The following is a 23,041-nucleotide window of genomic DNA, read 5'->3' on the forward strand; positions in this document are numbered from 1 at the left end:
TGATACGGACGCAGTGAGATGGTTCTTTACATACAGTTTATAATAGGATGCAGTGAGATGGTTCTTTATATACAGTTTATAATAGGATGCAGTGAGATGGTTCTTTACATACAGTTTATAATAGGATGCAGTGAGACGGTTCTTTACATACAGTTTATAATAGGATGCAGTGAGACTGTTCTTTACATACAGTTTATAATAGGATGCAGTGAGATGGTTCTTTACATACAGTTTATAATAGGATGCAGTGAGACGGTTCTTTATATACAGTTTATAATAGGATGCAGTGAGATGTTTCTTTACATACAGTTTATAACAGGATGTAGTGAGATGGTTCTTTACCTACAGTTTATAATAGTTTTACATCAACTACTTTGAATGACTAGTAAAAATCAAAGGACTGTGTAACATTCCTCTGTGTTCTGAGTTTCACTGGCGCTGCCGTGGGATGGTTGGATGGCAGTTTGACTGAGGGACGGGCAGATATAATGCAACTCTAGTGGAGTCAGAGTTGAGTCTGTGTCTGTTGACTGGCTCGATGGACCCTGAGTCAATGATGAACATGTGGCAGAAATGCCCTGAGGCATGGTCTGTTGGAAGAGTTCCATGGTGGTGTAATCGCTCAGAAAGGCCAAGGGGGGGCACTTGTGGGCCACCGTGCTGTTTGGAGCCATGGCGGTCTGTGTCATGTCTGTGCTAGTACGTGCATCCATGTCGGAAGTGGGACCTGCTGCTTTACAGGCAGTGGCGGTGTCAGTTTGAAGATCTACTGAACTTGGCTTGGGGGAGTCTGTGGTGGATGTAGAAGGCCCTTGGGCTCCCATTTGGTCTGTGTTCAACTGTAGACATATGTCACTGTTGCTGTAGATGTTGCTAATGGAAGATATTTCTTCATTTCTATCAATGATGCACAGACTTTTAGAGCCTCCCTCCTCTTCTTCTAACGTCTGGCTGTTATTGGGGTCCAGGAGTTTCTAGGATAATCAAGCATATTTTATTTATCTGGAGGGGTAAGAAAACCAACCGAAACAGGGCTTGGTCTAAGGCATATAATTAAACGATCCATTATCATACACTTTCTTACCAGTTCACAGACCCCATCTAATTTCTGGATGGCATTGCTGTTATCAGGATTAGGGATACTTGGCCAAAGTAGTTTCTTTGCCCTGAACATACATTTTGTGATTAATTGACATATAATTTGATTTCACTGGACACAAGTTAAGAACTGGACAACATTATCATATGAATGCACCTTTAACTTAAAACTATGCCAATCATACCTTTTAAACAACATAGAAGAAAGATGAACCAAAAGTAAGAGTATAGGTACTCCAGCAACAACCCCTGCTATCACACCATTTGCAGTAAAGTATGCTGGGAGGGAAAGCAAAAAGGACAGGTAATGTAAATCATTACAAAATAGTATTCCAAATGAAGGATATTTCAGTTTAATTTCAAACTTTACATGACGGATCAAAAAGCAAACCTTTTGGCTTGGTTTCAAAGTATGCAGCTGAGCTTCTCACTCCCATTCCTGCACCAGTGAAGGCAGACAACTGGACCTTGTACACAGTGCTGCTCTTCAGGTCAACCAACTCGTAGCTCGTTGAACCAGCATCTATAGTAATGTCTGTTCCAGCAGGAAAAACAAACGTCAGTGTTTGTGAAGCATCAGAATAAGTAACCTTATCTTTACACTATTATAACAATTACAACTTTAGCCATTTAGGACTAGTCATTTGGGGAATGGCAGTGCCTCACAAAAGTATTCAGACCCCTGAAGAAGTTCCTCAACCATACACTGCCAAATATACTCACATTCTATGAAAACTAGTCTCTTCGACAATATGTGAATATTAGAATTAAAACAACACAACAATTATTGAGCCTTACTTGTCTCAGTTTCTGTCCCGTCCTGTGGATTCTCTCTGTAGTAGAGAATGTAGCCAAGAAGAAAACCTCTGGTGTCCTCCTCAGGGACAGCTATCCACTCTAGCACCATGGAACTCTGGGTAACATTGCTGCTGATGTTCCCTGGAGCACTGATGGGAACTGTAAGTATCATGCATTGAATATGATCATAGTGCATACATACATAATGATTGGGTGTTGGTTGGCTAATTTAGACATGCAGGTGATAGTAGTCTGAGCAGTAGTCTCTATAGCTAACATTTCAATCCTCGTCAGTAGTCCTAGCCAAGATGTGAAATAATCTAGTCTAGTGCAATATAGTCTAGTCTTATATCTTAGCGAGCAACTTCATGTAATTACCTTGATTACAATTTCAGTATATAACACTTTAGAAGTTAGCGTTACTAAAGATATACAAGTACATGTTGGTTGATAGTTTTGCTGTTCTTGTGTTCTTCATTACAATCCCTATGCGACAATAAGTTTGGCCTTTCTATCACTTTGATTTCAGACTCACTTCCTTCTTTGAAGTAGGCTTGAATGCTCCCATAGGTGCTCTCACTTTTGTTGATGGATTTCAGGTTGCAGACATCTTTGTATGGCCTTGTGTGCAGGGTGAAGGTATACCTTGTATACTGCTGCAATGGCACTATTTTTCATGCAAATGAAGTGGTTTTGAATGGGAAAACACTGTTCATCAAGACAAACTCAGTGGTACCTTAAAGCCTTTAAACATATACAATGTCTAGTCTATGTAGGTCTATTTTTTATAATATGATGCATCTAAATATGTGAATTTTGTTATTTTGCACACAACTCAGAAAAGAGGTATCCTACCATCCAATAGTATGACTTTATATTTCTTCTCATCCTCATAAAATGATTTGTGAGCAGCTTTCTCTTTATTCCCCCACCACTCCACTGCGAAGCAGGAGTAGGTTTTGATTAGGTCATCGACCCATGAGACATTAAAGGACGTATTGCCATTAAATGTCACCTTCAGCTTCCCGTATAAGCCTGTAGACACAAAACAAACAACATGTCAGTCCTTTCTCCTTCATCTGAGATATTTTCAGTCATCTTACTGCAACAGTGATTTCGTCTTATTACCCAAGGGATCAAAAAGGAATTCATTAACTGAAGTTCCTCATAACACTACTAAAAAATATATCCTGACATGTAGTCTTTGATCCCAATATTAAAGAATTACAGTAGATGGCTATTTTCTACCTTTGTCGTAAAATGGAGGTATAGTCCTTTGTGCAGCAGGCGAAGTTCCAACCTTGCTGATAGCAATTATCTCAAATTGGTAGGCTGAGTGAGACAGGATCAGCGTGAGTAAGGGGTGGCTTGTGTTAAAGGTCTCAGTGGTCTCCCCTCCTGACTTCTTCACAGTCACCCTGTAGCCTTCAGATAACTCACTGGCTGCAAACTGGCAATGGTAGGATTAAAAGTCCAGTAGATATACACCCAAAAAACACCATATTGTTTGCTTTGGTTTGATTTTGGTATAGAGGAATAAATGTAAAAGAAGTGTAAATGATGTAGAAAGAATCGGCACACACAACATGTTCAATGAGCGTGTGGAGGGAGGTTTCTTTAAATGGAACATCCAATAGAAATATTAACACAGAGAACCAGAGATCCATTCCAAATTTGTCACTGACAGTATTAAATGATGCAAAACCAATTATATGTGGTACCTTCTCTCTTTTAAATAGTTTGTTTTAGGACTGTATCAACACATCAGTAATGAAACAAATGAGAAAAGCTAGTAGAGTGGTGCTCAAAAGTTTGCATACCCTTGGAGAATTGATAATATATGTACCATTTGTAAAGAAAACATGAGTGAGCAAGCAAAACATATTTTATTTCTTATGGGATTCAGATTCAACTGTTTGTCATAACAGAATGGCACAAATAATTTATTTTACTGGCCCCTGTTCAAAAGTGTGCTTTTTTTTTTTAAGTGTTCATACCCTTAGTTCTTAATACCGTGTATTGCCCCCTTTAGAATCAATGACAGTGTGCAGTCTTTTGTAATAGTTGTTCATGAGGTCCCGAATTCTTGCAGGTGGTAAAGCTGCCCAATCGTCTTGGCAAAATGCTTCCAGGTCATGCAAGGTCTTTGGTCATCTTGCAGACAGACCAGAGTGGCTCGAAGATATTAAGGTCAGGAGACTGTGATGGCCACTCCAGAACCTTCACCTTTTTCTGCTGAATCCACTGGAGGGTCAACTTGGCCTTGTGCTTAGGGTCATTGTCGTGCTGGAAAGTCCAAGAGTGTCCCATGTGCAGCTTTCGTGCAGAAGAATGCAAATTGTCTGCCAGTTTTTCTGATAACATGCTGCATTATCTTTCCATACATTTTCACAAGATTACCCATGCCTTTAGAGCTCACACACCCCCAAAACATCAGTGAGCCACCACCATGCTTCACAGTGGGGATGGTTTTCTGTTCACTATAGGCCTTGTTGAACCCTCTCCAAACATAGCGCTTATGGTTGTGACCATATAGCTCTATTTTGGTTTCATCACTCCAAATTACAGTGTGCCAGAAGCTGTGTGGCATGTCAAGGTGTTGTCAGGCATATTGTAACTAGGCTTTTTTGTGTCATTGGCGCAGTAAAGGCTTCTTTCTGGCAACTCGACCATGCAGCTCTTTGCTCAACTATCATTGTATTGGGTTCCTTGAAACACCCACACTGTCTTTTTCCAGAGCAGCCTGTATTTCCCCTGAGACTTCCAGTGGGTTTTTCTTTGTATCCCAAACAATTCTTCTGGGAATTTTGCCTGAAATCGTTCTTGGTCTACCTGACCTTGGCTTGGTATCAAGAGATCCCTGAATTTTCCACTTCTTAATAAATGATTGAACAATACTGACTGGCATTCGCAAGGCTTCAGATATCTTTTTATATTCTTTTCCATCTATATAAAGTTCCATTACCTTGTTAAGCAGGTCTTTTGACAGTTTTTTTCTGCTTCCCATGGCTCAGTATCTAGCCTGCTCAGTGCATCCACGTGAGAGCTAACAAACTCATTGACTATATAAAGACACTAATTGCAATGCCACAGGTCTGGGAAATTCACCTGTAATTGCCATTTTCACCAGTGTGTGTCACCTTGTGTGTCTGTATCAAGGCCAAACATTCAAGGGTATGTAAACTGTTGATCAAGGCCATTTGGGTGATTTCTGTTATCATTATGATATAAAAAGGAACCAAACAACTATGTGATAATGAATGGCTTCATATGATCACTATCCTTAAATATATATATGCTTTTCTTTTGCATGATCAGTCATATTTTCAAAATCAATGCCAAAAGTTAACAATTTCTGCCAAAGTTAACAATTTCCACAACTATATGTTCCTTTTCTATCAAAACACTTGATTTTTGAAATAAATAATTCTAATCCAAAAATATAATTCCATGTTTTGAGATGAGGGAATGGAGTGTGATGTATTAAAGTTATGGTTCAAAATATAAAAAATACTACTACTAATAATAATAATAACAAAAACGATACACAGGTTGGGAGCCACCAGGCCACTTAGAAGCAAGTGGAAGAAGCCATTCTCTTGTGTAGCATGTTTTATGGATGACTTATTGCGGAACAAGAAACCAGTTTTGGACCTACATGTTTAGACTGCAGGTGGCTAATGTGGACATTGAATAAGAGTGAGCTGTCAAGATACCAAGATATTTGAAGGTGATGCCATACTCCAACTTAGTAACATCCTGGGCAAGTCCCATCCCTTAGTCCCACCCAGGGCAAGTCCGATCCCTTAGTTCCATCTAGGAAATGTCCCATCCAGGACAAGTCCCATCTCTTAGTCCCACCCAGGACAAGTCCAATCCCTCAGTCCCACCCAGGACAAGTCCCATCCCTTAGTCCCACCCAGGACAAGTCCCATCCCTTAGTTCCATCCAGGGCAAGGATGTTTTGGGTGGAAAGTATTTTGCAAAAGGTTGTGATTAAAAAGCATACTTTCTTTGTATTCAGGTGTACACAGAGGTCAGTGAAAGCATGTTGGATGGTTTTAAGCTTTGTACAAAAGCAACTTGTACTTATTCTTTATTTACTATACTGCTCAAAAACATTAAGATTAAGATTGAAATCTTTACTGTACATTGTGTAATTCATTGAGAAAAAGAAAACGTAACAACGGTCAATGGAAACCCAAATCACCAACTGATTGAGGGCTGGATTCAAACTTCCACTGAAAATCAAAGTAAACAATTGAAATCACTTGTGAATTCCATCACGGCAACTTAATGTGACTCAGTAGTGTGTATGGCCCCCACGTGCCTGTATGCACTCCTGACAACATGTGGCCATGCTCCTGATGAGACGGCAGATGGTGTCCTGGGGGATCTCCTCCCAGACATGGATCAGGGCATCAGTGAACTCCTGGACAGGGCCCACTGCACCAGCATAAGGTCTGACGATGGGTCTGAGGATTTCATCCCGGTACATAACAGCAGTCAGGGTACCGTTGGCTAGCATGTGGAGGTCTGGGCGAACCTCCAAGGATATGCCTCCAAGGACCATCACTGATTCACCACCAAACCGGTCATGCTGGACAATGTTGCAGGCATCATAACGTTCACCACAGCATTTCTTGACTGCCAATTCTGGTGTTCTCTGGCAAATGCCAATCGAGCTGCCCAGTGCTGGGCTGTGAGCACAGGTCCCACTAGAGGACATCAGGCCCTCATGCCACCCTCATGGAGGATGTTTCTGACAGTCTGGTCAGAAAAATACAGACCAGTAGCTGGAGGTCATTTTGTAGGGCTCTGGCAGTGCTCCTCCTGTGCCTCCTCATACAAAGGAACATATATCAGTCCTGCTGCTGGGTTGATGCCCTTCTACAGCCCTGTCCAGCTCGCCTTGTGTAATGGACTGTCTCCTGGTATCTCCTCCATGCTCTTGAGACTTGTACTGGGAGACACAGCAAACCTTCTTGTGGCGGCACATATGGATGTGCCATCCTGGAGGAGCTGCAGCACTGCGTCTGTTGTCACTTATTTGCACCAAAACAGGTGACATTGATTCACATCGCTTATACTTCCTAACTGGACAGATTGGTATCCCTGGAGTTTCCTTTCCTTGGTGTTATACTGTGATGTGTGTGTTCCCTTAATCTTTTTGATCAGTGTAGTAGCTAAGTGTTAATAATAAAATGTTCATTGTTACTTGTAAAAATGTATTCATACATATTCAATTCATTCACTAGTATTCCAATTTCTACAAGTAACAATTCCGTTGTTACTAGTCAAAATTTAGTGACATTTGGACTTCAACAAAAACATCATTCAGCAGCAACATACTGTTCTTTTAAAATGGTTCATCCAATATGGATAAAAGTACCATCAAATTAAAGCTGTCAGTCTATACTTTAATGCCATCATCATTGTATAATTCCAAATCTAAAATGCTAAATTTCAAAGCCATGTTAAAACTAGACATTGACAGTCCTCTTGTGTATGCACTACTGATACAAACATACCTGCTGAATAAGGAACAGTTGTGAAGCCAACCATCCAAATACTATAATTACCCTAAAATGGAAGACAGTACCCTAACATGGGGGACAGTGTGCAATATGTGCAGTCATTCAGTGTTCACTGTATCAAAGATACAGTACCTAACTGCAAGAAGGTTTCCAGGTGTAATTTTTTTGGAATTTACATATTAGATTTGAATTAGTGTTTACATTTTAGAACCAGTTTGAATACATAAGATGCAATCTACCTCTGTTAACCCTGATGTTGAGTGATTGTGCTAAAGACTGTTATTTTTACTTTGACCAAAGACGATATGGAAAGTACATGCATATTTAATACACCAAACCAATACAGTGGGTATTGAAAATAATCACATTTTGTTGCTTTGCAGCCTAAAATGAAAATGGACACAAACATTTTTTTGTACAACTCATAACATCCAAGTGAAAGATATAAAACCAACTTGTCAGAAAAAAGAAATTACAAATAAAAAACCAGAATCACCCCACTAAAAATGACTTGTAAACCAAACCAAGTGTAGTTAATCACCTTCTCAATAGCACACAAAGCCAATTGACTTTCAACTGTGATCAGCTGTGGTCATTTTGATTAGCTCAGCATGAAACAAGCTTTTCCTAAAGCATTTCAGTCCTTGGTAGTGCAGCTAAAGGCTTTATCAGTGCTTTATCAGTGCCTAGAAGCACAGTGAAGTATATTATTAAGAAGTGGAAGGTATTTAGTACAACACAGACCCTCCCTGGGTCAGGACGTCGCTCCAAACTGGATGAAACAGCCAGGAGGAAAACTGGTCAGAGAGGCTACCAAGAGGCCAACAGCAACTCTGAAGCAGTTGCAGGAATTCATGACAAAGAGTGGTCATTGTGTGCATGTGACAACAATATCACAAATTCTCCACAAATGTGGCTTGTATGGAAGGGTTGCAAGAAAAAAGCCACTCCTCAAGAAAGGCTACATGCAGTCACCACTGAGCTTTGCCAAAACGCACCTTGAAGATTCTAAGGCCACATGGAAAAAGGTGTTATTGTCAGATGAGACTAAAATTTTATTATTTGGCATCAACACCAAACTATATGTCTGGTAAAAACCCAATACAGCTTACCATTCAAATAACACCATTCCTACAGTAGAGCATGGAGGTGGTAATATCATGTTATGGGGTTGTTTCTCTGCAGCAGGGACTGGAGCACTTGTCAGGATAGAAGGAAAAATGGATGGGGCAAAATACTGTCAAATTCTTGAGGAAAATCTGCTGTTCTCTGCCAGAAAGTTGTAAATGGGAAGAAAATTTACCTTCCAGCATGACAATGACCCAAAGCACACAGCAAAACTGACCACACAGTGGTTGAAGGAGAAAAAGGTGAATGTCCTTGCATGGCCTAGTCAGAGCCCGGACTTAAACCCCATTGAAAATCTGTGGAATGACTTGAAAACAGTCCACAAACGGTCACGATCAAATTGAACAGAACTTGAGCAGTTCTGCAAAGAAGAGTGGTCAAATATTGCAACGTCTAGATGTGCAAAGTTAGTAGAGACATATCCCAACAGACTAAAGGCTGTAATTAAAGCAAAAGGTGGTTCAACTAAATACTGACACAAGGGGGTGATCCTTTTTCCAACTCAGTGATTGTTTTTTTCTGACATGTTGGTGTTATATCTTTCACTTGGATGTTATAAGTTGCACTAAGTAAATACAGCTGAATGAAACAAAAACTGTCCGTCTTCATTTCAGGCTGCAAAGCAACAAAATTTGATTATTTTAAAGGGGGGGGGTTCTTTTCTATACCCACTGTAGAACCACTTTCAGCTATTTTGGGGCCAACACAAGATACAACGACCTAAGATGTTTTGTCAGGTTGTTAATTTACCTTCCATTTGATGGTCACCAATCTCTTCCCTTTCCTTTTTGGAATATCTTTAACCATGTTAATGACAGGCACATCTGTAAGTTCTTGAAAAAGAGAAGAACATTTTTTAAACTGACACACTTCGCTTATTTGATGGTGCACCTCAGTAGATCAGTGGCATATTTTTGTAGGATTACCGAACAGATTTCTAAATCGAAGACTTTAGCTTGAGGAATACAGTCATCTCACCTGGTTGGACAAGGAAACTCTTGCTCCAGGGCACCTGGGTGCATCTTTGGTTCTCCAGAACCCGAAGCTGCACCTCATATGTCATCGAGGAGCTAAGATTTCTCACAGTTAATTTATTTATATCCTGTGAATACACTGTTGGCTATAGAGAACAAAAATGAGAGGTTAGGACAGTATACCTGTCTGATGTTACAGAATATTCTGCATAGTATTTTCTGTCTTGGACTGCTTTTAACTGTTCCCTAAGTGAACAGTTAGCTTAACTGGTGCTAACAATGTTACAAGTGCTTTAGAAAAATGTGTCCAAAGTGCAATACAAAATATAGAATGAGGACTATGCTGTGATTATATTGGAAAGCAGGGCTCCGGTTCTCACTGGACTTAAACGGAGTGAAAGCATTGAAATTGTTCAGGTGTGTATGGCACTGAACTGACAGAAAGGGAAAGTTTCACTATTCCAGACAACTTGTCAAAGCACAATTCACCCCTCCCAATATCCCCGCTGGATAAATCTTTTCATAATCATAATCCCATTATACTGTACATAGCACAGTCCGTAATTGGAAGCAAATTAAATGTCATGTTGAACTTAAACCAATGGTCTTTCTGCACACGATAATAGAAAACCCTTCTAATCTTGATAATACCTTTGAGTAATACTGAAACTTTAGGGGACACTGTAGGGGATTTACAAAATCAGGAGCCATTGCTTGCTTTTAACTTGCTGAGGGAAACCTATGACCTTAGGAAACCTATTCCTGCATTTGAAAATGCTAGACATTCCCAGTTTGGTGGGTAACTGACACATTTGTTCAAGACTATGATCTATGTCAATATGAGCTGCAGACACAGTAGTATGTTACAGATTCCATTACAATCCTACAGTACCTCTGCCCACGACGGTCCCTTCAGTTCCTTGTATCTCACTGTGTAAGACTGGATATACCTCTTCTCCATTCCCCAGGATGGCAAGACGTCCAGCTGTCTTGAATGGCGATTAAACTTTACACTTAATGGGGGGCCACATCGAACTGCAATTTTAAGTAAACATAAACTATGTGATGCATCATCACTGTTAGATTTGTAAAGTATCTTTACAGAAATAGGTCTGCTCACAACAGATACTGAGTTAACCCCATAAGATACCCATCTAACCCATAATAATTAAGGAAAGGATGCAGTTGGTAGATGTACCCAATTCTGGAGGAAAACCTCTGAAAACAGTCTCTTTGCAGCTGTGCGGATAACTCTCGTCAAACAAACGAGCTGTGATGTTGTAACGTTCGTTTACGATTCGAAGGTCCATCGATGTTCCTGATATGTTTGGATATATTTGGCAGTATTTTTTTCTGTGGAAAGTTCAAATGTAATGAGATTTAGTTGTTCATTATTATTATTTAAATAAATAATAATCACTTTGCTATCCTGTCATGCACCCTTTAAACACATGAAAGAATACAACTTACTGTTCTATAACCAGTGTGTATCTGTACATTTTGTTGACAGTGAGTTTTCCATTTGTCCAAACACATTTCCATTTGATGCTTGGGTTTATACGTTTACCAAAGCAATCTAATTCACCTTTTTCTGAAAGGAAAGGTTCAAAGGAGAAAATGTATTATACTTCATGTTTTATTTACGTTTTTATTTAAAGATGGATATAAAGCTACAAAAAAGGACGGGGACACTGCTGTCCTAACTTGTCCACCATTTTGGTGCTATGACAGAAAAGACCAGCTGAACAGGATTGGCGCGGGAGGAGCAATTCCCCTTGCTGCTCAGTAAGCAAACATCACTGTCTTGTAGAAGATGCAAGCTTTGACTGGAACGATTAGGGGTTAATAGTGAATAGGACATGAGAATCAATCTAAGGACAGTTTAATGCCTAGTGACTTGTGCTGTATAGGGAGACCTAGAGAAGACGAGGAGAGGGCTAAGAACGCCAAAACTGAAAGTGAGGCAGACACAGATCCTCTCCATGCCCTTCCACGCAGGATGCAATCCAAGAGTGTGCAGAGCCTAAGACACCCAGCCCTGAAAGGGTGTAGAGGAGGATCTGATGGATCACAAGTATTGATGGCAGCGAATAGATTCAGGAAGATGAGAAGATTAGGGAGTAGAAAGACAGCATAGAACCTTTGTTACACACTAGACAGTGTTCTCGGATGAGTGAGCTGCCATGTTGCCTGACTGGCAGGGTTTTTCCTGGAGTAAAATTAGGCAAAGATGGTACCCCAAACCCTGCTACCACTGCGCTCCACCAGATGCCCGTCTGTGATATACTTTATATATTATCTGGCTACACACTTGTCTACTAATTATTATATTGTTAAATTGTTAAATCATCCATGTTGTCCATGTCCACAGCTAATGCACACTACAATGTCCTCCCTAATAGCAACCAAAAGACAAGCAATAGATTCATTCTTTACATATAAGCATGTTACATATTTCATTTTTATTGTATTTTTATTTTTACATACAATGTCCATTACATAAGGATACACTGTCGATTTTGCAGGTTTTCCCACTTACAAAGCATGTAGAAGTCTAATTTCTATCATAGGTACACTTCAACTGTGAGTGACGGAATCTAAAACAAAAATCCAGAAAATCACATTGTATGATTAAGTAATTAATTTGCATTTTATTGCATGACATAAGTATTTGATACATCAGAAACCCAGAAATAATATTTGGTACAGAATCCTTTGTTTGCAATTACAGAGATCATATGTTTCCTGTAGTTCTTGACCAGGTTTGCACACACTGCAGCAGGGATTTTGGCCCACTCCTACATACAGACCTTCTCCAGATCCTTCAGGTTTCGGTGCTGTCACTGGGTAATACGGACTTTCTGCTCCCTCCAAAGATTTTCTATTGGGTTCAGGTCTGGAGACTGGCTAGGACACTCCAGGACCTTGAGATGCTTAGTTGCCCTGGCTGTGTGTTTCGTTGTCATGCTGGAAGACCCATCCACGACCCATCTTCAATGCTCTTACTGAGGGAAGGAGGTTGTTGGCCAAGATCTCGCGATACATGGCCCCATCCATCCTCCCCTCAATATATTGCAATCATCCTGTCCCCTTTGCAGAAAAGCATCCCCCAAGAATTATGTTTCCACCTCCATACTTCACGTTTGGGATGGTGTTCTTGGGGTTGTACTCATCCTTCTTCTTCCTCCAAACACGGCAAGTGGAGTTTAAACCAAAAAGCTCTATTTTTGTCTCATCAGACCACATGACCTTCTCCCATTCCTCCTCTGGATCATCCAGATGGTCATTGGCAAACTTTAGACATACAGGTAACCTACAATCGCAAGATGCAGGCATTTTAATTGTATCTAGAGTTTCTAAACAAACAGCCAGAGGCAGGGCCTTTTCTCATAGAGCTCCACTACTGTGGAATGATCTGCCAATTAAGGTTAGAAATGCAAACTCAGTGCAAACTTTCAAGTGTCTACTAAAAACTCATCTCTACAACACGGTTTATGATTAGGTGTAGCTTGGCCAGGGGGCGTGAAGGTGACCTGAAGGCATGATACTGTCCACCCTTGCTGTCTTGCCAGGTGGGCTCTCATCACCAATGGGATGCCCTCTCTCCAATGCTTTCCGGGGAAGAGTCACTGGCTTGTTGTTGTTTCTCTGTTGCGCACTTGTGCAATTGGGCTGTACTGCTGGCAATACTTGGCCCTCATTCAGGGTGGTTGCGGTTGGTGGGTGGATCCCTTTAATTGATGCCTGGCAATGTGGGTGGAATGATTTCCTGCCTGTTGGGCCCTGTCGGAACCCCCTGTCTCAGTTCCAAAGTTTTACGCTGCTATACTATACAATTGTGCTGGGGGATTGGGTCAGTTCTCCTTCCCCACTAAGTTCTCTTTCTCCACTATAAATCGTTGTTGATATGAGGAATGCATTTTCTGAATATTCCCAGTCTTCTCCCGTTTTAAACTTTAGGAGGACATGAGGTCCTGGTCCACACCTGCGGAGTACCTGGTTTGGGGGGCCCGTTCCTGTCCATCTGGTCATAGACTCTGGATTTAGCCCACATGTATTTATTAATTATTCCAATTGGACTCTTAATATCTCACCCGGCACAGCCAGAAGGGGACTGGTCACCCCTCTGAGCCTGGGACCTCTCTAGGTTTCTTCCTAAAATTCAGCCTTCTTAGGGAGTTTTTCCTAGCCACCGAAATTCAACACTACTGTTGTTTGCTCCCTGGGGTTTAAGGCCGGGTGTTTCTGTAAAGGGCTTTGATGCCCCACGAGGTGAGATCTTGCATGGAGCCCCAGACCAAGGGAGATTGACCGTCATCTTGAACTTCATTTTCTAATAATTGCGCCAACAGTTGTTGCCTTCTCACCAAGCTGCTTGCCTATTGTCCTGTAGCCCATCCCAACCTTGTGCAGGTCTACAATTTTCTCCCTGATGTCCTTACACAGCTCTCTGGTCTTGGTCATTGTGGAGAGGTTGGAGTCTGTTTGATTGAGTGTGTGGACAGGTGTCTTTTATACAGGTAACGAGTTCAAACAGGTGCAGTTAATACAGGTAATGAGTGGAGAACAGGAGGGCTTCTTAAAGAAAAACTAACAGGTCTGTGAGAGCCGGAATTCTTACTGGTTGGTAGGTGATCAAATACTTATGTCATGCAATAAAATGCAAATTAATTATTTAAAAATCATACAATGTGTTTTCTGGATTTTTGTCTCTCACAGTTGAAGTGTACCTATGAAAAAAATTACAGACCTCTACATGCTTTGTACGTAGGAAAAACTTGCAAAATCAGCAGTGTATCAAATACTTGTTCTCCCCACTGTAGGTTTTCACGTTCATGTGTTTTTTTTGGTTCTCCTGTCTGTCCAGGATTTATAGACATTTTATTGGATTTAAGTGCATCCAGCCTATAGTTTCTGCTTGACTGTTTAATCCCCCAAACACATTGTCTCCACAATGCTTGTAGCATGCAGATCATATCATTCCCTCTACATTATGTCTGAGCCACCCGAAAACATTTTGCCATTGAGCATCAAATCTATGTTTATTTAAAACTTGAGGAATCACAAGAAAATATGAAATCACACATGAATCCCAGTCAATATTATTTCCACTGTTAGACTTTGTTGTTGTTAATTGTCAATCTTGATGAATATGGCCTACAGCTCATGGAAATTAAAAAGCCAGCATCTGAAATTATTAGAATAAATACAGAAATGTCGACCAGAGAAGAGCTCAGAATAAAAAAAAAAAACCTTTCCACAGTATTAGAATTTTTGAGATGCATCTGTATATATTACGGTTGTGCTGTTTTTTCTCCATACTTGCCTTGACGCCACATCATTTATCCCCCACTCTCCACTTCCTATCAGGACTCAAGAGTTAGACCCAGACTCGGACTTAGGAGAAAAAAGGCTTGAAGGACAGGCAAGCAATAGGCGGGAGCCCCGAACACAGGGGAACTAGAGATAAACACGAAGAGCACAGGAAAAGCAAGACCAATGTGAGGACCCTTGGCATAAGACACAAGACGAACTGGCACAGGAACAAGGGAAGGGCACAGATTAAATACACAAGGGTTAATAGGGAGATAAGTGACACCTGGTGGGATGTACCATAAAGACAGTACAGGTGGAGGGAATCTGGACATGATATTCCTTCAGCTGTATTTGGCTACATTATCCTGCTTGCACTGATCCAGTGTCATCACGTTCCTATATTTATATTGTTAGTGACTTAAATATGTTAATTGTATATTTTTACACAGTATATTCCATATATAATGTAGTTTGGGACATTAACCTACATACCCTTCTCAAATAATCTTTTCATCAGTCATCGTTGTCTGTCTCGTGAACACTATTGAAAAGAAATCTTTCATTTTACTAGAAGTAATTTGAAACATGAAGAGATGTTATGCAGATTGGATTATAACATTTTACTGAAATATTTTGACATGATTGGGTGTAAAAGGAAACTAGGATCCACTTGTTAATAATTTCCGTAATGTCATGATTGGTCAGATCCTGTTTGCATGGTTGCCAGATCACTGACAGAAAACAGTGAAACCTGCATTTTCCCTATACAGCCCTATCTGTAAATCGGCACACCCAAGCCTCAACTGTAGGGGGAAACTCCCCTTCTGGCCACACTGCCAATATAAAAACTTCCTCATACAGTCAAATTCACTGCAGTATTTCTCTGGTGGGCTATTTAACCAATGAGCAAAAAATTATGTTTTAAGATCCCGACACACAGAGGCAGGTGCAAGATTTTGAAAAATGAGGCCGCTTTTGATTTTTATATGCAGGAAAATCCCTGGTCTGGTTAGGGTGGAATAGATAGGTCTGAAAGAGATAATAGGAGAGTTGGTCAAATACGGTACACTAAAGGGTTTTAGAAAAGAAAGAGAGAAGAGACACCAGTCTGTAATGTATAGTTAGAGGTTTTGGTTTCTTGAGGAGAGGAGCGTTACTGGTCATCAAATGAGTCAAAAGAGATGCAAGAAATTGTTCAGGTATTTGTTAATGAAGAACTTGAGGAATAAGAGAAGTGGTTTTGAGGAATGAGGAATATTTAGTGGTTTTGGCAGTGGTAGTGAGGAGTGAATGGAAGGATGATACAGTAGATCATTTGGAAGATTTTTTGCTGAGCTGCCCACCTCACACTAAGTCACTTAGCCACAGAGCCAGAGGGGAGGGCTGTTGGTAAAGGAGACAGTGAGCGTTATATGATGTGCAAATGTAAGGGTATGGTCAAAGGGGAAGAAATCTGAGGTGCAAAGTAAAGGATTACATTTAAATATAAAGGTTATGGAATAAAATAGGAGAAAGGAAGAGAATAGAGAGAACAGAAAATGATGGATAATGTCCATCTGGGTAGTGTCCGAGAGGGTAGAGATGGAGGAGGGAGGAGGCAAATCAATTAACCCCAAACCTGGAGTTGGAGGAAGTGAGATTTGTCGACATATAGCATTTAGTAAGGATGAGGTCATGTGCATGAGCTCAAGTGAATGGGAAAGGACAGGGAAAGCATGAGGTCTAATGTGAAAATGAAGTGGAAAGAAAAAGGTGGAAATACATTTTTTTTAAGGAGAAGTGGAGAGTTTGAAATTGGCCAGTAATGTGAGTGGTGAGCCATATTTCAGAAATGTGTTTAGCAACGTTTCAAGCTTGTTGAGGAAATGGCACCCGATGGAAGATAGATGACAACCATGTTTTTGGATTTAGGTAAACACATAGTCAGACAAAGCTGTAATAGTAGTTATTTTCTTAGGTAATCCATGACTGTCAATGTCAAAAAGTCAAAGACATAAAAGACAGAATAGGCTGAGATTAACTTGGCCTTGTTTGAATTAGCACTTCAAGGAATCCCATATTGGTTGTCTTGTCAGGGGAAAGAAGATTAGACGAGCTGCAGCCAAAGTATGATTCTGAAGTTCCAAAGTAGTGTTGAACCTTCCTCTCTTTCTTTCCTCAGATAACACAGAACAACTAGTAGCAGAACAGTTTTGTTTGGGCATCAGTCTTCTTTTTGGGCAACAATACTGCCGCTTGATAAGAACCCTGCTTACAGCAATCACTGAAAGACCTGAGAAGGGTTTAGTACACACACTAAATTGATGACTGCTGAGCAGAGTTGAAACCACTTCCCTTTCCAATCCTGGCACTAATTACCCAAACAGTGACACAGTGTCTGAAACCTAGTTAATCTGTCAACAGTAAACAAAATTAAAAGGATAGTTTGACACAGATTCATATTTGGGTGAATATTTGTTTACACTGAGGCCCATTGAGTCATTTTTCACAACAAGCCATCACCTCTCCCCCAGACAGGAATTAGCATCATTAACATTGTCCAAATAAATTGTCCCAACCACAAACTGAAAAAGCACTTAGATATTTGAACCCAATTTGATTCTACGTCGAACTATTGCTTTAAGTAGTTGAATTAGTTTTTCATTACCTTGGGATGCGACACAATGTCCATAACATGAAGTAATGCTGCTGCAGTTACAGACCACTGAAATGTACAGAACTGTCAATGCATCAGAAATGTCACGTCACACCATAAAGACACTGTAAAACAAATCTCATATAATATGCTGTTTATTATTTTGTGTAATATGGTCCTGTAAGTTGAAGAAAAAAATCTATACACAGTGCTATTATTACAGCACTAATGTATGAATTTTACTGTTTTTCTAGCCACCAGATAATGCATAGAAGAACGATATTATCCTCACCTGTTTAGGTGACTCTGAATGCCACAAATAAATAATCAGGGTGTGGTATAAAATAAAATTATACTAGAGTGCAAGTGTATTTTTTGTGATAAAAAGGACTTTACATTATAATTTAAGATGGTCTTCTATTACCAAACACTTCTTGGTTGAACATTTTAGAAAAGTTCATGCCATTGCAATTGTTTTGCTTTCAACAGATTTTGTCTTTAAAAAAATATGTCAAACATACCTGAAGAAACTTGTAGAGGGAATGAAAGTTTGATAACATTTACGAAGAGAACACCTAAACAATAAGAGACAACAGTAAGTCAAAACATATATTCATAAATTATTTGTAATTTCCAGTATGCCACAACAATAAAAATGATTTCAGTTGTATGCAAAAGTTTGGGCACCCCTTGACAAATAGTATATTTTGGTGATTTTATAATGTAAACACAGAGTCTCTAGGACATGGAAAAAAACTATATTTTCAGTAAACATTATTGCAGTCACTATTCATGTCATTAATTGAACGAACATTTTTAATATATATAAACATAATTTTGCCATGTGGAAAAGTTTTGGGACCCTAAAGGATCCGAAGTCTTAGATTATTTTTACATGTTCTCAGACCTTAATAAGGCTGTTAGGCCAGAGGCATGTCAACAACTGTCATTTGGACATTTGCTGGTTCCAATTTCAAAGCTGTACAAATACTCAGACTCTTCAAACCTTGTGCAAACACTCAGCAACCATGGGTTCAGTGCCAGAGCTTACACAGCTCTAAACAGCTGTGTAAGTTTCTGAAAAGGAAAGTTATTGATGGCCACAATGTAGGAGAAGACTACAAGAAGAAAGCAAAGCATTGTCAGCTTGCAGTTTCCTCAGTGTGAAATGTAATTAAGAGATGGCAATTTAGGGGAACTTTGGAGGTCAAGATGTAATCTGGAAGTACAACAAAACTCTCAGAGAGAACCACTTATATGCTGGTCAGAAAGGAAAATCGAAACTCCCATTTGAAAACCTGCAGGAAGATTTAGTAAACTCAGCAGAGGTGGTGCACCGTTTCATTGTGCAGCGATGCTTGCACCAACAAGACTTTCGTTGAAGTGTCAGAAGAAGAAAACTTTACTGCATCCTCATTATGCAATCCAATGCCAGAAGCATGTAACGAAACATCTACACAAGCCTGATGCAGGTTGGAAACCAGTGCTGTGGACTGATGAAATTAAAATAGAACACTTTGGCCAAAATCAGCAAAGTTATGTTTGGGAAAAAAAAGGAACACCATTTCATGAAAAGAACATCATGCCTAAAGAACAACTATTAATCATGGGGGTTGATCTATCATGCTTTGACGTTGTGTTGCAGCCAATGGCACAGCAAATATTGCATAGGTGGAGAGAAGAATGGATTAGACAAATTGCATGCAAATATTGGAAGCAAACCTCACAGAATCTGTATATTTAAAACATTTGAAGTTTCACAATTAAACAGAACTTTGTGATTTCAATACATCCTACAATATTAAAAATAATACATTTTAAAATTGAAAAATAAAAAGGTGTGCATTGCTCCACACCCTCCCCTGGTCAAGAATACACTCACCTAAAGGATTATTAGGAACACCTGTTCAATTTCTCATTAATGCAATTATCTAATCAACCAATCACATGGCAGTTGCTTCAATGCATTTAGGGGTGTGGTCCTGGTCAAGACAATCTCCTGAACTCCAAACTGAATGTCAGAATGGGAAAGAAAGGTGATTTAAGCAATTTTGAGCGTGGCATGGTTGTTGGTGCCAGACGGGCCAGTCTGAGTATTTCACAAACGCACAACCATTTCTAGGGTTTACAAAGGTGTGAAAAGGGAAAAACATCCAGTATGCGGCAGTCCTGTGGGCGAAAAATGCCTTGTTGATGCTAGAGGTCAGAGGAGAATGGGCCGACTGATTCAAGCTGATAGAAGAGCAACTTGACTGAAATAACCACTTGTTACAACCGAGGTATGCAGCAAAGCATTTGTGAAGCCACAACACGCACAACCTTGATGGGCTACAACAGCAGAAGACCCCACCGGGTACCACTCATCTCCACTACAAAAAGGAAAAAGAGGCTACAATTTGCACGAGCTCACCAAAATTGGACAGTTGAAGACTGGCAGAATGTTGCCTGGTCTGATGAGTCTCGATTTCTGTTGAGACATTCAGATGGTAGAGTCAGAATTTGGCGTAAACAGAATGAGAACATGGATCCATCATCCCTTATTACCACTGTGCGTGGTGGTGATGTAATGGTGTGGGGGATGTTTTCTTGGCACACTTTAGGCCCCTTAGTGCCAATTGGGCATCGTTTAAATGCCACGGCCTACCTGAGCATTGTTTCTGACCATGTCCATCCCTTTATGACCACCATGTACCCATCCTCTGATGGCTACTTCCAGCAGGATAATGCACCATGTCACAAAGCTCGAATAATTTCAAATTGGTTTCTTGAACATGACAATGAGTTCACTGTACTGAAATGGCCCCTACAGTCACCAGATCTCAACCCAATAGAGCATTTTTGGGATGTGGTGGAACGGGAGCTTCGTGCCCTGGATGTGCATCCCACAAATCTCCATCAACTGCAAGATTCTATCCTATCAATATGGGCCAACATTTCTAAAGAATGCTTTCAGCACCTTGTTGAATCAATGCTATGTAGAATTAAGGCAGTTCTGAAGGCGAAAGGGGGTCAAACACTGTATTAGTATGGTGTTCCTAATAATCCTTTAAGTGAGTGTACATGTCCACCCTGTCAGGTTGCTGTCCACCCTGTTGAATAAGGCTAACAGGGTGGACATTTTCAGCTAAAGTTAGCTTTTAGCCTTCCTGTGATTGCATACTGACTAGCATGATCTTGAATACTTGATGAGGAATTTAAACATTTTCACAAACACTTTTTTAAATGATTCAGTTAGATTGATCTCCTTTATATTTAGGCCTAACAGGATGGACATGTAATGTTCAAACACATCAAACAAATAAAATAAAACATAAAAATCAGATAGTAAGTTCAGTAGAAAATTACACAGCTTACTACATTTCCCTCCATTGATGTGATGTCACCTCATGAGAGTGATATCATTAAGAAATGTTTTTTTTTCTTAAAGGGACTGTAATGCAACTCAACCGGGTGGAGAGTAACTGCTGGGGACACACATATAACCTTATGTTTTAGTTACAAATTCGTAACATTTTGATAAAAACAACATTTGATTGAATATATCTTGACTGGAAAAATGAAATAATAATGAAATATATGCTTTTATTAGTTATTTTTTAGATCGAAGTTGAATGAAAAGCACTGAGGACATTCCATTTACCTCTTTAACCAAAGCTTTTAAAGTAAAAAATTATACAATTTGAAACGTCCAATCATTTTATTCATAATAAATAACAATTGACCATACATGACAAACCAAATGGAATTAGTATTTGTCCAAATTTAGACAAGACCGGGTAAGCAAAAGGCATCGGGGAACGAACATTTGACAGACCAGTGCCCAACGAAGCGATTTACGCAGGTAGTGAATGCACCAAAAATTGCACTATGACTGCAGGGGCAAGAATGGAATTTGTAATGCTCAGATTGAGCCCTACCTGTGCACAGTGCCTGACAACAATTTACATTTCAGTTAATTGGTACATTTACCGTATGTATTTACTTATCACATTAAACTCAGTAAACATCAATTTTTAATCAAAGCAAAATAAAACACTATACATTAAAGCCCGTTACAGCCTCCCAGAACAATTAGTAGCTACCCAATTCAGATGTCAAGAACGGTACAAGTATTTTGTACTTCCTTCCAGCAATGTGTTGTGCTATAAAACTAAATATAGATTTACCCAACTCGGTGGAATGAGAAAATGAATAGCATAGAGATAGGCATTTAATTAAACGGAATAGAAGATAGAACAGATAAACAATAAAGTGGAAATCTTACTGAGTAAAGTTGAAGCCCTATCTGACAATATGAAAAGAGTACTTACCAAAGATTAAGTTGGTCAAAGTCCTGCGCTGACAATGCATTGTTCGTATTTATGTCTAATTCAAGACATCTCCAAGTCACAGATTCACATCAGTCATCTACCTGGTTTTGCGGCCAACAAGGTTAGATACAGTTTTGAAATGGGTCCAAGAACAGTGAAATAACAGTTAAACCTTCACGTGTTAGGAGACAGCCACAATAGTCGATCAGCGTCTTGTGAGCAACATTAAAGACACACTTTCGGTCACGAACATTTGGAATTTTTCAAAATAAAAGAGACCAACATATTACTTCAAAACGGAGATAAATTGAGTTTATGAATTGTTTAAAAAAATGTACCTCTCAAAACATTGACAACAATAGTTGTAAGAGTAATTTCGATAAAAAGTGGGTATTAAAACACGTTCCAAGGGCAAAATTCAGACAATGCCAATGACTGAATATGGAATACATATTGCCTCACAGCTCATAAACTATTGAATATTCCAAAGAGAAAGCAATGTAGGAAATGTTCAGGAGAATGTGTATTTCCACACTTTCTTTTTCCACAATGTAGCTCAATGGATATGAAATATATATTGACTCATACAGAAAAAACTATTCTATATACTGCAGTGAATGTATTGTAGGAAATGTTCAGAAGACTCTATACAGTGATTATATGCAAAGAAATCAAGGGTCACTGTGTATTTGCAATAGTTGCTGGCATTTTACTGAAGCAGCAAGGCATTACAGTAGCAGCAAGGCGTTTTAAATTTGAGTCCAACAGACTGTTAACAGTTTTATACCTTTTAGATTAGTAAAATAATTTCACATCATAACCAATTTCCAACTATTACATACTAGAATAAGTTCAACTTCATCAACTCTATAAGAAGGATATATTTTATTACAACTACATTCCAGCTATAGCTTAATTAGATAATTTTTTTCGTAATATTTCTTATATTGAAAGATACATATTTTAATTGAGATGTATGATGGTTTGTATTGTACAAAAAAAAATTTTATCCCTTGCTGATTTCGTACAAAAGACACCTGTCCACAGAAGCAATCAATCAGATTCAAAACTCTCCACCATTGCCAAGACCAAAGAGCTGTCCAAGGATGTCAGGGACAAGATTGTAGACCTACAAGGCTGGAATGGGCTACAAGACCATCGCCAAGCAGCTTGGTGAGAAGGTGACAACAGTTGGTGCGATTCAGGCCAGAACTACACGGGAGGATCTTGTCAATGATTTCAAGG

General features: G+C 39.6%; 1 protein-coding gene across 3 annotated transcripts; it reads right to left on the minus strand.

The window, feature by feature from the left end:
* Window positions 1–7: 7 nt before the first annotated feature.
* On the minus strand, window positions 8–22,022 carry LOC105015147 (interleukin-6 receptor subunit beta). Of its 3 annotated transcripts, XM_010878056.5 has the most exons (16): window positions 21,797–22,016; window positions 18,008–18,061; window positions 17,499–17,555; window positions 11,006–11,126; window positions 10,734–10,888; window positions 10,428–10,570; window positions 9,540–9,681; window positions 9,312–9,394; window positions 3,145–3,346; window positions 2,752–2,931; window positions 2,432–2,563; window positions 1,897–2,055; window positions 1,490–1,633; window positions 1,284–1,377; window positions 1,085–1,166; window positions 8–974 (listed from the first exon to the last, which is right to left on the minus strand). In XM_010878056.5, exons 1-16 carry the CDS (start codon window positions 21,834–21,836, stop codon window positions 393–395), a joined length of 2,370 nt encoding a protein of 789 aa, XP_010876358.2. In that variant the 5' UTR covers window positions 21,837–22,016; the 3' UTR covers window positions 8–392. The 3 variants fall into 3 exon arrangements, 2 of the variants coding, with proteins under 2 accessions (XP_010876358.2, XP_019908591.2); XR_002197740.2 differs by lacking the exon at window positions 8–974 and having other exon boundaries at window positions 1,530–1,633; window positions 21,797–22,022; XM_020053032.3 differs by lacking the exons at window positions 8–974; window positions 1,085–1,166 and having other exon boundaries at window positions 1,271–1,377; window positions 1,530–1,633; window positions 21,797–22,022.
* Window positions 22,023–23,041: the final 1,019 nt, after the last annotated feature.

This window comes from Esox lucius, chromosome 14, assembly GCF_011004845.1.
Source record: "Esox lucius isolate fEsoLuc1 chromosome 14, fEsoLuc1.pri, whole genome shotgun sequence".
Taxonomy (NCBI): Eukaryota; Metazoa; Chordata; class Actinopteri; order Esociformes; family Esocidae; genus Esox; species Esox lucius.

Excerpts from the sequence above, each read along its gene's own strand:
- LOC105015147 (XM_010878056.5), bottom strand. The coding sequence starts at position 21,836 with ATGCATTGTCAGCGCAGGACTTTGACCAACTTAATCTTTG. Across the intron at positions 17,556-18,007 it reads CCCTCTACAAGTTTCTTCAG|TGGTCTGTAACTGCAGCAGC; the intron begins GTATGTTTGACA and ends TGTACATTTCAG. Across the intron at positions 1,378-1,489 it reads CTTTGAAACCAAGCCAAAAG|CATACTTTACTGCAAATGGT; the intron begins GTTTGCTTTTTG and ends TTTCCCTCCCAG.